Below are 12,759 nucleotides of genomic sequence, written 5' to 3'. Positions count from 1 at the left end.
GCATAAGCTTCTGCCGCTGTGATTTAGCCTGGCTGAATCTCTATTATAAAATCTGCTTCTCAGAAGTCTGCACACAAATCACACAGGAGGAGGAAAAAAACAGATCAGAGGTACCCAACCAGAACCTTTTTGCTTTTTAAAAATGTTAATTGGTATGGCTATCAAAGGGGATCCTTTTAAGTAGATGATGCACTCATTTTTGGTGTCTTTTGTAAAGACTTAAAACGTAATAGGCGTATTTTGATGACTCTTCTCATAACAAGGAACCTTTGAGGGTTTTAACAACTCAAACAGTGGGGGTTCTTTTTGAGAGTGGAGGGAGAAAAATCAAACCATGCACCTGACGACTTCGTTCTCTAACTGTTCTCAGTCTCCACAACAGGGAGGGCTGGTGGTGGGTACAACCAAAGGAAATGGGGGGCAAAATACAAAATGATGGGTCCTCCAGAGAGGAACACACGCTGGATGGAGGTGGTGATTTGCTTTCAGTGTCTTCCATTTATAGCAGGAAGCGTGAAGAGGAATAGCTGTTACAACAGCCTGGGCTGCTGCTGCATCTTCCAAAATGATCACAGAGATCACAAGCAAAAAGCTGCTTGTGAATGGTGAGCTAGCTCTGAAAAGGTGGACGGTGTTCTGATTCATGTCAGGGGAAGAGCGGGAGAGGGGGCTGAGCGGCCAATAGGCAAGTAAAGAAGGGGGCTCCAGGGTGAAGGAGCAGCGCCTCCTGGGGCAGCCATGCTTCCGGCGACCTAAATCTGCAGAGGGGACGGAGTGGGAGCCAGGTGCATAGAACCTGGCTTCTGCCGCTGGGGAAAGAGGGGCAGCGCGCAGATCTCTGAGCCAGGCGCCAGGGGCCAGAACTGCCCAGGGAGGAGGTGGGGCTGGTGCCCGCCTGCCGTTAAACAAGAACATGAAAAACCATAAAGGAAAACACAGAAAGAAGATGCCTGGGACCCGGGGGCGCCGCTCAGCACCGTGTCAAGCACCCCCCTCCCTGCGCCGCCCCCTCCCCCGGGCACTCTTGGGAATGTGGCATCTCACGAGCACGAGAGCCATTTGGAAGCTGGACGCCCACGCTTTTCTGGCTCTGTGTACTGGCTGTTCCAGAGCTTCCAGGAGGAAGACTGTTAGAATCCAACTTCTTTAGGAAAACCGGGCTGGGTCGGGATGGGGCGTGGTTGCCAGGTTGGCGGCCAGGCGGCGGTAATGGTGCCAAGCTGGTGGTTCAGGATCCCACAGCTCAGCTGGGGGCGCTAGAAACACAGGTCTCTCTGCCAGTGGGGGTCAGGGTCTTAAGGCAGTGACTGTTGACAGAGGTCTGGGCAGGACCAGGAGAACCAACCTGTGAAATGCTGATGTTTAGCAGCAGAAGAGCAGGAACGGGGGTGTTGTCTGAGTCTCGAGAGGGCTGGGTGGAGGAAGAGGGGTGCAGGACAGAAACCATGGTCAATACACAAGCCGAAGGGAGCCGGAGGGGCAACGTCCAACCTCTCTCTTCCTTTACTCCATCCCCTGCCAGTGCCCCCCATTGGCCAACACGCCTGGAGCAGGTGAGGTCACGTAGAGGTCAGCCTCAAGGCCAGGGATGAGTTGAGAATGGATGGGGGTCAGGAGGAAGGATGTGCAAGCCTCCGCTCCTGCCCACCTCGGCAAGGGCAAGCCTCGTGCCCTCAGAGCGTGAAAGCAGGAGATCAGCCAGACTGCATGGGTGGGACGAGCCAGACAAGCTGCTGGAGCAGAGCCCCCATTCACTTCCTGACTTAAAGGGACATGGTGCATATGACCCTGATCTTATTTCGTTAACTATCTCAGCGCAAACAAGGAGGCAAGAAGAATAATCACTCTTGCTTCGGAGGAGTACAAAGTAGGGCCCATCAGGGAGGTGAGCACCATCGGGCCGAGGGTACTGTTGACGACAGATCTGGAATGAGAAGCTGCGATGCCAGATCTCAGCCCAGCAGGGGCCACACTCCTTCCCAGCTTATTATCAGTCAGCAAGTGTGGCTGGGATCCTGCTCGGTGCTCTGCGCTGGACCACACTCTAGGGGACGACACAAAAGAGGTGTAGTTGAAGAGACAAGACGAACCCATGTGACAGATTGGAAAACCCAAAGTTAGAGCAGCAGGTAGGCCAGATAATCCAAAAGAGTAAATAAATGCTCAGTTTTAAGGCATATTCTACCCATCACCCTACCCCCTACCACCAGTCAGTTTTCATTGTGTTCAGACTTAGGCTGAGAACCACGTGCCTTTCTCCCATGGTTGGTGGTACTGCCGATCCCCTGATGCCTGGGGGCGGTGGGTGAGGAACCCCATGCAGAATATGAAATGATGGGATGCAAACAGCACAGGGGAGACATAACTGCTCACTCCTTCCTTCCTAGGTCTACCTTTAAGGAGTGCATGGGTCCATCTCCAAGTACCTACATCCTGACATGGGGTAGACCAGCTCTTGTCCTCAGGGGAACCCGCACAGGATCATTGACAGCACCCTGTGGCAGGTTCTACACTGGGCTCAGAGAAGCCGGCAGGGAAAATAAAACACACAGCCATGGGACTTCCCTGGTGGTCCAGTGGTTAAGACTTCACGCTTCCAATGCAGGGGGCGCGGGTTCCAGCCCTGGTCGGTGAACTAAGTTCCCACAAGCTGCGTGGCCAAAAAAAAAAGTGTACAAGAAAACCAAAAACCAAAAACAAGACACACAGCCATCCTACCCAACTGTGGGCCCAAGCAATTGGGGATCTTGCCCAGGCCATTGCTTTTGTCTGCTTTCCTTTAGCCCAAATCAATTCCCAAGCCCCACAGTGAGGCCCCTCTCCTCAGGACGGACTCAGAGTCCAGCCATAGACACTGAGGTCTCAGACTTCGGAAACCTGGCCACGCCCAACTTGTGAGCTTTGGTGCATCAGCCACTACCCTCCCCCCTTCTGCCTTGAGCCTCAGAACCCCAGCTTTAGGGCCTAAGACGGTTATGTTTATTTTTCTCCTTCCTGAGTCAGGCCACAGGATGATCCCTGAAAAGATTCCACTTGTATGTTCTAGCCACATGACCCCTCAGAATGGCCGAGGCCAACGGTAGGCTCTCCCATGCCCTCCCGGAATGGTGTGGTCATTGGTTGTTGGCTTGAGGCTGGTTTCTTTGAGGTCCACAAATGATTCTTGGACTCCACACTGAGATGTCAAAAAGAGGAATTACCAAGACAAGAAAGACTTCTCCAAAATAGCTCTGCAGCATCGGGACCTGCTCCAGCTCTGGCTGAAACATTCAGATGCCTGACCGGCCCCAAAGGAAGGCTGGGAATGCAGCCGGGTCAGCCCCAACGAGCCACTGCAAGGCGGGCTAGTTGTGTGCACTGCCCACGGGCCCCAGCCTCCCGGGTAACTCAGTTTAGTTATAATCAAGCCTGTTGTACTTGATTAATGTGCTGATGGAACAGAGGAACGGTTCACGCTCCCAAATGTCTGCAATAAGCTTCTGTGCCTCCTTGGGGTTTTAATAGTTGGCATCCCTGAGAGAATCTCTTTTGGGGGCCTGGACCCTGCAAGCCAATGCCACCTTGTACCATGACTTCGTTCCCATGGCCCCAGGCAGCCCCTGAGTGAATTAGAGCTGGTAGACTTTAAGTGATCGGAAAGCACTTACATAGGGTACAGTAGTTTAAATTTAGGTGCAATTGCTATATCTGAACTATGTGAGTTCAGAACGTTCGGCTTTTAACCATATAATTTTTAACCTATTAGAAAATACTTTCAAACTTACAGAAAAGTTTCAAGAATAATATAGAAAAATCACGTCTACCCTTTGCCCAGATTACCAGATTTTAACACTTGACTATATTTGTTTTGTTTTTCTCTCTCTTTCTCTTTACATAGTGTTATCTTTTTTTCTGAACCATTTATAAACAAGGTTGCATACATCATGGCTTTTTATCCCTTAATACTTCAGTATGTTTCCAAAGACAGAGGTATTCTCTTACGTATCCACAGCACAGTTACTGATTTTAGGAATCATAATATGGATACAATATTTTTTCTAATCTACAGTCCATATTCCGATTTTATCAATTGTCTCAATAATGTCCTTATTGGTATTCTTTTTCCCTCCAGTACAGAATCCAATACCCCGAAGATTATGCTTTGTATTTAGTGGTCAGGTTTTTCTGTCTCCTTTAATCTTTCATAATGATGATATTTTTGAAGAATACAGGCCAGGTATTTTGTAGAATGCCCCTCGATTTGGAGCTTTTCTGATATTTCCTCATGAATAGATTCAGATTATGCACCCCTGGCTAGAATACTACAAAAGTGATGTTGTGTCCCTCTCAGGATGTCACATCAGGAGGCATGTGATGTCTGTTCCTCCTTGGTGATGTTAATATTTTTAACAGCTTTATTGAGATATAATTCATATACCATAGCATTCACCCATTTAATCATTCAGTGGCTTTTAGTATATTCAGGTGTGCCACTATCACCACAATCAATTTCAGAACATAATTTATTACCTGAAAGAGAAACCCCATACTTATTAGCAATCATTCCCCACGTCCTCCCAACCATGCCACTCCTCCCCCGACAGCTATTTTCTGTCTCTACAGATTGGCCCATTCTGGACATTTCATATAAATGGAATCATACAATATGGGGTCCTTTGTGACTGGCTTCTTTCACCTAGCATGACGTTTTCAAGGTCCAGGTAATGTTATTTTGTTCACCCAATCAAGATGCTGTCTGCTTTCTCTGCTGTATGACTTTTCCTCTTGCAAGCAATAAGCATTCTGTGGAGAGACACTTGAAGATCATGCAGATATCCTGCTTCTAATCAAAATGTCCCCTTAGATTTAATTTGATGGCTATTGCCCAAACCAATCTTTATTAAAATGGTTTACGAAGATAGACCGCCTCCACTGCTCCCCCCTCCCCATCCCCGCCCACGCTTATCAGTTGTTGGCTGAACAACTTGGAAGGATGGATTCTGACCCAGCTCTTCCCAGTCACATGGTGACTGTCCTCAGTGAAATTCCCCATAGAGCAAGCCCTTTGGCCCAGCGATGGGGGCGGCCAACATCCCTCCCCTGCCCCATGTCCCTCCCGAGTGGCTGGAACACCAAGGACCCACCAGAGACACACATGTTGTGGTACAGCATGTACCACACTCCTCCAGTCCTGCCTCAGCCCTGAGAACTGGATCCCATCCTTCCCTCTGAGCTGGGAAGGCTGAGAAGTGACACGAGAGCCTATGTCCCTTGGGTAAGAGACACACTCACTAGGTTAACGGGGCTAGTTCATGCTCTTGACTCCGCCTTCACAACCAGAAGTCAGTCTGCACACACATCTTTCCTTCAACAAATGCCTACTGGGCCGTGCTAGGTGCTGTGGGAGGTTGAAGTGATAAAGCACGGCCCTTACGCTCAAGGAGATGATTCATATGAGAAGATTAAGACACTAACAGCAGAACAGAATTTAAGGGGAGCAAGAGAAATGTCCTAAGTGGCCTGACAGCCCCAGGAAGGAGGAGCTCCCCACACGGAAACGGTCAAGAAAAGCTTGGAGGGGCAGGGCGTTGGCGGTGGGCCTGGAAGCTGGGCGGGATTTGGGCACGATGGTGGAGAAGGGTGTTCCAGGCAGGGGTACAGAGGGGCAAAAAGGCATGGGCAGAACCATAAAAGCAAGTCGTCCGGTTTGATTCAGTAAAGGGAGGGAAAGAATAGGTGAAGTTCATTGAATCCTGGTGGGTCTAATGTGGAATGTGAACTTAGTCCGTGGACAATAGGGAGCTACTGAAGGCTTCGGAGCAGAAGAATGAAATGGGCAGAGCTGAGCCATGGGCAGACACGGACTTAATCTCTTAGCATAGAAATTCTACTAAAACCATAGGTGCACTGAGCTGTTGCCCAGGAAGACCCACGTCCACCTGAGGTGCTGTGGGCACTCCCTTCTGCCGCCTGGCCTAAGGGTGACTCTTCTCGGGCCAATGCAACACCCACAACCAGGGCCAGAGCCCATCTGTCTCCAGAGGGAGGGGCTCACTCCATCTCGGAAACGGCCCACGTTTCAACTTATGCCACTGGTGCCATGCTTTTACGTTTTTCATTGAGAAAGTTTTCCCTCTTGGTGAGATGCTTCTTTTTAAAACAAAACAGAAAATAAAACATGACAACCTCCCAAAAAATGTTTCTTCCGAAAGCCTCCAGGCGGCTCGCGTCTCGCCCATCTGGGCCTCGCCTTCTGAGATGCGGATTGCTGACTAGCAGAACTCTGAGAAAAAGGTACCCAGACAATCACTCTTCCTCAAAACCACCTGCCTGAAGGTGTTCTTGTCACATTAAGCTTCCGAGGTTCTCAAAGGAGACGGGCCAAATGGTGATATTGGAAAGCAGGGCAGGGGAAGGAGCAAAAGGTTCTGAATCTGCTAAAACCCACTGAGTTGTATACATTGAAAGAGTGACGTTTATTTTATGTAGCTATATCTCAATAAAGCTGTTATGAAGGGGAAAAGGCTGGGGCAGTGAGAAAAAGAAGGTCCAGGTGGTGGGATCGGATGTGATCACTGACAAGTCATGTATTGCCCCCTGCAGCCCTCATCAGGTCTTTATAACAGCCACACACTCATTTAATTCGACAAATAGTAATTAACCCTCCAGTACAAGCCAGGCACTGGAGTGGGCAGGAAGACCTTGGGCTGGGGTAAGTGATGTGAGATTGTGGGTGAGAGCCTTCGGTCCGGGAGGAGACCTCTTCTCTGTAAAGTGAAGGGGTTGGACGGCCCTAAAGCTGCCTGGCCCTGGGAAAAGGGGACCATTTTCTTTGTTGAGGTTTTAGGACAGGTGACAGGCTCTTGTCCACAAACACCAAATTATTCTTGGCTTTGGGGTCAAACTTCTCAGTCAGTGAAGACCAAAGCCTACAGAAGACCTGGCCATGGCCCCTACACAGTCCAGGTTCCAGGACAGCCCTAGTCTCATGTCATTTTATTCTTTTCAAGAAAAATGACTTCTGGGCTTCCCTGGTGGCGCAGTGGTTGAGAATCTGCCTGCCAATGCAGGGGGCACAGGTTCAAGCCCTGGTCTGGGAAGATCCCACATGCCGTGGAGCAACTAAGCCCATGTGCCACAACTACTGAGCCTGCGCATCTGGAGCCTGTGCTCCGCAACAAGAGAGGCTGCAATAGTGAGAGGCCCGCGCATCGCGATGAAGAGTGGCCCCCGCTCTCCGCACCTAGAGGAAGCCCTCGCACAGAAACGAAGACCCAACACCGCCAAAAATAAATAAATTAATTAATTAATTAAAAAAAAAAAAATGACTTCTTCAATGAATTTAAGACCTTTCATAAAATAAATGCTTATAAGTATCCATCAATAGACAAATGGATGATGTGGTATATATACACAATGGAATATTACTCAGCCATAAAAAAGAATGAAATAATGCCATTTGCAGCAACATGGGTGGACCTAGAGATTATCATACTAAGTGAAGTAAGTCAGAAAGAGAAAAACAAAGACCATATGATATCACTTATATGAATCTAAAATACGACACAAATGAACCTATCTACAGGACAAAAATAGGCTCACAGAAATAGAGAACAGCATTGTGGTTGCCAAGGAGGGGGAAGAGGGGAGAGGGAAGGATTAGGAGTTTGGGATTAGCAGAGGCAAACTGCTATATATAGGATGGATAAACAACAAGGTCTTACTGTATAGCACAGGGAGCTACATTCAATATCCTGTGATAAACCATAATGGAAAAGAATATGAAAAAGAATATATATTTATGTATAACTGAATCACTTCGCTGTACAGCAGAAATTAACACAACACTGTAAATCAACTATACTTCATTAAAATTAACTTTAAAAAATGAAATTCTGCTATTTGCAACAACATGGGTGGACCTGGAGGGTATTATGCTTAGTGAAATACGTCAGACAAAGACAAATACTGTATGATATCACTTATATGTGGAATCTAAAAAAATAAAACAAATGAATGAATATAACAAAGCAGAAACACAGAGAGAACAAACTAGTGGTTACCACTGGAGAGACGGAAAGGAGGAGGGGCAAGTTAGGGGCAAGTCTGTTAGAGATACAAACTACTATGTATAGAATCAATAAGCAACAAGGATATATTACACAGCACAGGGAATATAGCCAAAACTTTGTAGTAACTTTAAATCTATAAAAACACTGAATCACTATGTTGTACACCTGAAACTAATGTAATATTGTAAATCTACTAAACTTCAATAAAAATACATCCTCCCAAGGCCAACCTCTGCCCCTTGCCCAGGTGATAGGGCTTCAGGGCTACAAACCACCTACATGGCCTCCAGGATGAATAAATGGTCTCCCTGGACTCATGAGCTGGGAAGTTCAAACACAGACCTACGATCTGTCTAACTTTTACAGTAAGATAACTACAGGTAAAGCTTGCGGGGCATTTGTGCATGTGCCTGCGTGTCCAAATACACACGCACACATTCATTCTCCAGTCTGATGCTCCCACAGCCTTTTACCAAACGGTAGTCGGCCTCAGAGACACGTCCCTCTCAGAGGCCCAGGGTTTTGGGGTTATAATGGCAGAACCTTCTGGTAAATGGTAAACCAAGCCCTAGAGAATGTGCGCTGTTGCCTCCTTGCCCCCAGCGTGTTGGGTATGGGAGGTCCCAGCAGTGCCCAGCAGGAGGTCCCAGGTCTCGGCTCTGAGGCACATGGGACCAGATGCTGAAAAAGCTGCCCTGCTTACAGCTCTCCTGCTAACCCTCGTGCCACTGTGAGGAAAAGCCCAGGATGAGCTTGGGAACAAAGGACATTTTGTCAATGTTAACTGGTAGTGATAACCCTCTTTCTGACCACGGAGTGCTTCGCGGTTAAACAGAACATAACGACCCTGCGAGGTGGCAGAGTGGGGATTATTTCCGTTTCACAGATGGGGAAATGGGCTCAGAGAGGCGAAGGGGCTCAGGGCTGCATGCATCTGAAAAATCAGAACTAGCTCTGGGGCCTCCTAACTTCTAGTTCACCCCCTTTCCACGACGCCTCGTGGCTTCATGAATCTGATGCGCAATGGGAGATGTGATTTAGTCCAGTGCCCTCCAGGTCACCCCACTGTATTTCCCCTACCTGCCTACCTATACATTGCAGCATCACTCAAAAGCCAATGTATAAATGTCACTGTGCCAAGCGACACTCGCTCAGTGAGTCTCCCATGGGACGTATCCCGTAGTGAGTTGGGTCACAGCCTAGGCAGTGATACTTTGAGGGGTGACCAGGTCCGGTTCAATAATGTAAATAGCATCCACATTTCTTCCCAGATGTTGCAAGAAACGGAGCTGCTGTGGGGAGTGGACGTGGTCAGTCAGCAGGTGATACTAAGGAAGTTTGTGCTTCAATCAAGTGTAGACCCAGGGGCGTGCTGAGCAGAGGACAGTTGACTCGGTGCCTACTACACAGCACATCACTCTCAGATGTGCACCGTGCTCCTGCTGAGGTGCAAGGTCAAAGGGGACAGGGTCCCTGCAGTATACCGTATGTTTGATAGTGAGAGTGCTCTTAAGGAAAATGAACTAGGGAAAGGTAGGGAGTCTGGGGAGGAGGAGGAGAGCCACAATTTTAAGTAAGATCGTCTGGAAGGTGTTATGGGCTGAACTGTGTCCCCTCAAAACTCCTATATTGAAGTCCTAACTCCCAGTGCCTCAGAATGTGACTGTGTTTGGAGATAAGGTCTTTAAAGAGGTAAATAACTTAAAATGAGGTCTTGAGGATGGGCCCTAACCCCATATGACTGATGTCCTTATAAGAAGAGGAGATCTGGACACAGAGACACACAGACAGAAGACCATGTAAAGACACATGGGGGAAAGTGGTTGTCTACAAGCCAAGGAGAGAGAACTCAGGAGAAACCAACCCTGCTAATACCTTGATCTTGGACTTCCAGCCTCCAGAACTGTGAGAAAATAAATTTCTCATATTGAAATGCATTGAGGGCTTTCCTGGTGGTGCAGTGGTTAAGAATGCACCTGGCCAATGCAGGGGACATGGGTCCAAGCCCTGGTCCAGGAAGATCCTACATGCCGCGGAGCAACTAAGCCCGCGAGCCACAACTACTGAGCCCACATACCACAACTACTGAAGCCCGTGCGCCTAGAACCTATGCTCTGTAACAAGAGAAGCCACTGCAACGAGAAGCCCGCACACCGCAACCAAGTGTAGCCTCCACTCGCCGCAACTAGAGAAAGCCCGCGTGCAGCAACGAAGACCCAACGCAGCAAAAAAAAAAAGCATTGAATGATGAAATTTTGGATATACTGGGTTAAGTACAATATACTAATAAAGTTAATTTCACCTGTTCCTTTTTACTTTTTTTATAATATAGGTACTAGAAATTTTAAGATTACACCTGTGGCTCATGTTATATTTCTTTTTAACAGCTCTGGCCTAGGGCCACGTGGGTCATCATGAGGACTTGAGCTTTTACTTGAGTGACATGAGAGCCATTGGAGGGTTTCCAGCCCAAAAGTAACATTATCTGATTCACTTGTGTTTTAAAAGGATCCCTCTTATGGCCACGTTGAGGACAGGCTATAAGGGAGGTCAGTAAGGGCAAGCAGCCCTTTAAGAGGCCACTGCACTCTGGAGAAGATGGAGGCTTGGACCAGTGAAGTAGACACAAGATGATGAGAAGTGGTCAGATACTGACTACATTACGAAAGCAGAGCCAAGTGTTTCCTGACAGACTGGGCGTGGGGTGTGAGAAAAAGGAGTCAAGGATGAATTCCAGCTTTTGGCCTGAGCTACTGGAAGGATGCCATTTGCTGAGATGGGGAAAGACGAGGGAGAAGTAAGTTTGGGGAAGAAAATCAGAAGTTTGGTTTTGGGTAAGTTAAGTCTATGATGCCTTTTGCTTTCCAAGGAGAGATATTGAGAAGTCAGTTGGATATAAAACTCCGGAGGTCAGGGTAGAGGTCTGAGCTGGAGATCTGGATCTGGGAGTCATCATCGCAAGGATGCAATGTAAAGCCAGGAGACTCAGCATGAACATCGGGGGTTGAGTGTAGGCAGAAAAGAGATCAAGATCAAAGAGAAGATCAAGATCAAGAAGATCAAGTGCCCTGGGGAACTCCCAAGTTTAGAAGTTGATGAGATGAGCAAAGGAAACAGAGAAGGAGTCACGAGGTATAAAGAAAACTAGGAGAGGGTGGTGTTCCAGAAGCCGAGTGAAGACAGTGTTTGGAGGAGGGAGTGAGCAATTGTGTCCAATGCGACTGAGAGGTCCGGGAAGGTGAAGGCAGAATTGACCACTGGATTCAGAAAATCTGGAGGAGACTGGTGATACTGATTAAGTACAATTTAGGTGACTGATGGAGGTAAAAACATGCTTAGAGTGTGTTCAAGAGAAAATGAGGGAAGAGGGATTGAAGACAACAAATCTAGACAACTCTTTCAGGGAATTGAGCCACAAAGGGGAACAGAGAGATGGGCAATGGGCAGAGGTGGGTGTGGGATCAAGAGATCCTATTTCAAAATGATGGGAGACAATTTCAGTATGTATATGTGCTAATAATGAGTCACTAGACAAAGGAAAATTGAGATGTCTGAAAGAGTGGGAATTCTTCTGGTGTTTTCCTAATCTCCAGAGTATGCTTATATTGCTTTTTTTGTTTTATCAACTTTAGACATCATTTATTGACTTTCTGCTATGATACATAAGAGTTAGCTTACTTAACCATTCCTCATCTCCCTTCTACTCTTGTTCCCACATTATCCCATTGTCCCAAAACATCATTACTGTATTTCAGTGCATCTGTTGATTTCCTTGGTAGTCTTTATTTCTTGGTCTAGCAACTACAGACAGTATGTCTTCATCACCCACTCCACATGAGGAGGGTATTAACATCTCTACCCTCCACACATTAGTCAGCTTTGGTAGGTTGTGTTGGGACAATAACAACACTAACACAACAACAGAAAAATCTCAGGAACTCAGGCTTATTACTCACTCACGTGACATGTCATGCCTTGCTTCTGATATCCTCTTTATTCTGGGAGCCAGGTTGAAGAGCAGCCCCCATCTGAGACCTGCCATTCTCATGAGAGAGGGAAAAGAACAATGGCAGAACCTCACAATACCTCTGAAAATGTCTGCTCAGGCATGGCATATGTCACTTCCACTCACTCAACTGGCCAAAGCAAGTCACATGGCCAAGCCTGATATCGATGGGCAGGAAACGAAGTAGTCCCCTCCCACAGGAATCGTGGCAAGCCACAGGGCATTAAGTGGAGATGTGCCATCATCTTTCAGTGGATAAGTGGGAACAATAATTTAATCTATCACAATCTACCTGCCAACTTCTACAAGCTGTTTTTTTTTTTAATTTTATATTGCCAAGGTAAAAAAAATCTTTCACACTCCTTTATAGCTATTATTAAGTACTCTTCAGTGCTTTGCCTGTGGTTGGTTTTAAAAGCTGAAAACCACTGAGGAGGGCGGAGTCAAGATGGCGGACTAGGAGAACGTGGAATTCGGGTCTCCGCACAACTAGGGCACCTACCAGGCACTGGTGGGGAACCATAGACACCTAAGGGGACGGGAGGAACCCCCAGTGAGTGGGTAGGCCGTGGGGCATGGGGGGAGTGAAGGGGGAGGAGTAGTGGAGGCCAGACGGAACTGGTGTCCCTGAGGGGCGGCTGGGGGAGGAGAAGGGATCCCACATCCAAAGGGAAAATTGGGGGACCATTGGGAGGGTGAAGG

The 12,759-nt window shown here is 47.7% G+C and overlaps 1 protein-coding gene across 3 annotated transcripts in view; it reads right to left on the bottom strand.

Moving 5' to 3' along the window:
- STUM (stum, mechanosensory transduction mediator homolog) overlaps positions 1-12,759 on the bottom strand; it is a 64,796-nt gene that overhangs the window by 40,377 nt on the left and 11,660 nt on the right. Inside the window, exon 2 of one of the 3 annotated variants that reach the window (XR_014231509.1) lies at positions 12,008-12,086. The exons of 1 other annotated variant lie outside the window; for it this stretch is intronic. Coding sequence is in view for 1 of the 2 variants with exons in the window: in XM_082341814.1 (XP_082197940.1) it covers positions 12,012-12,094 (83 nt within the window). In the remaining variant the exon portion in view is untranslated. Of the gene's footprint in view, positions 1-12,007; positions 12,095-12,759 lie in introns of all 3 variants that reach the window. One more of the 3 variants, XM_082341814.1, reaches the window with a different exon arrangement.

This window comes from Balaenoptera borealis (genome assembly GCF_965194805.1).
Source record: "Balaenoptera borealis genome assembly, chromosome: 1".
In the NCBI taxonomy this organism is placed as follows: Eukaryota; Metazoa; Chordata; class Mammalia; order Artiodactyla; family Balaenopteridae; genus Balaenoptera; species Balaenoptera borealis.
The sequence above is the reverse complement of the archived record's forward strand: the minus strand, read 5'-3'. Positions and strand labels throughout refer to the sequence as shown.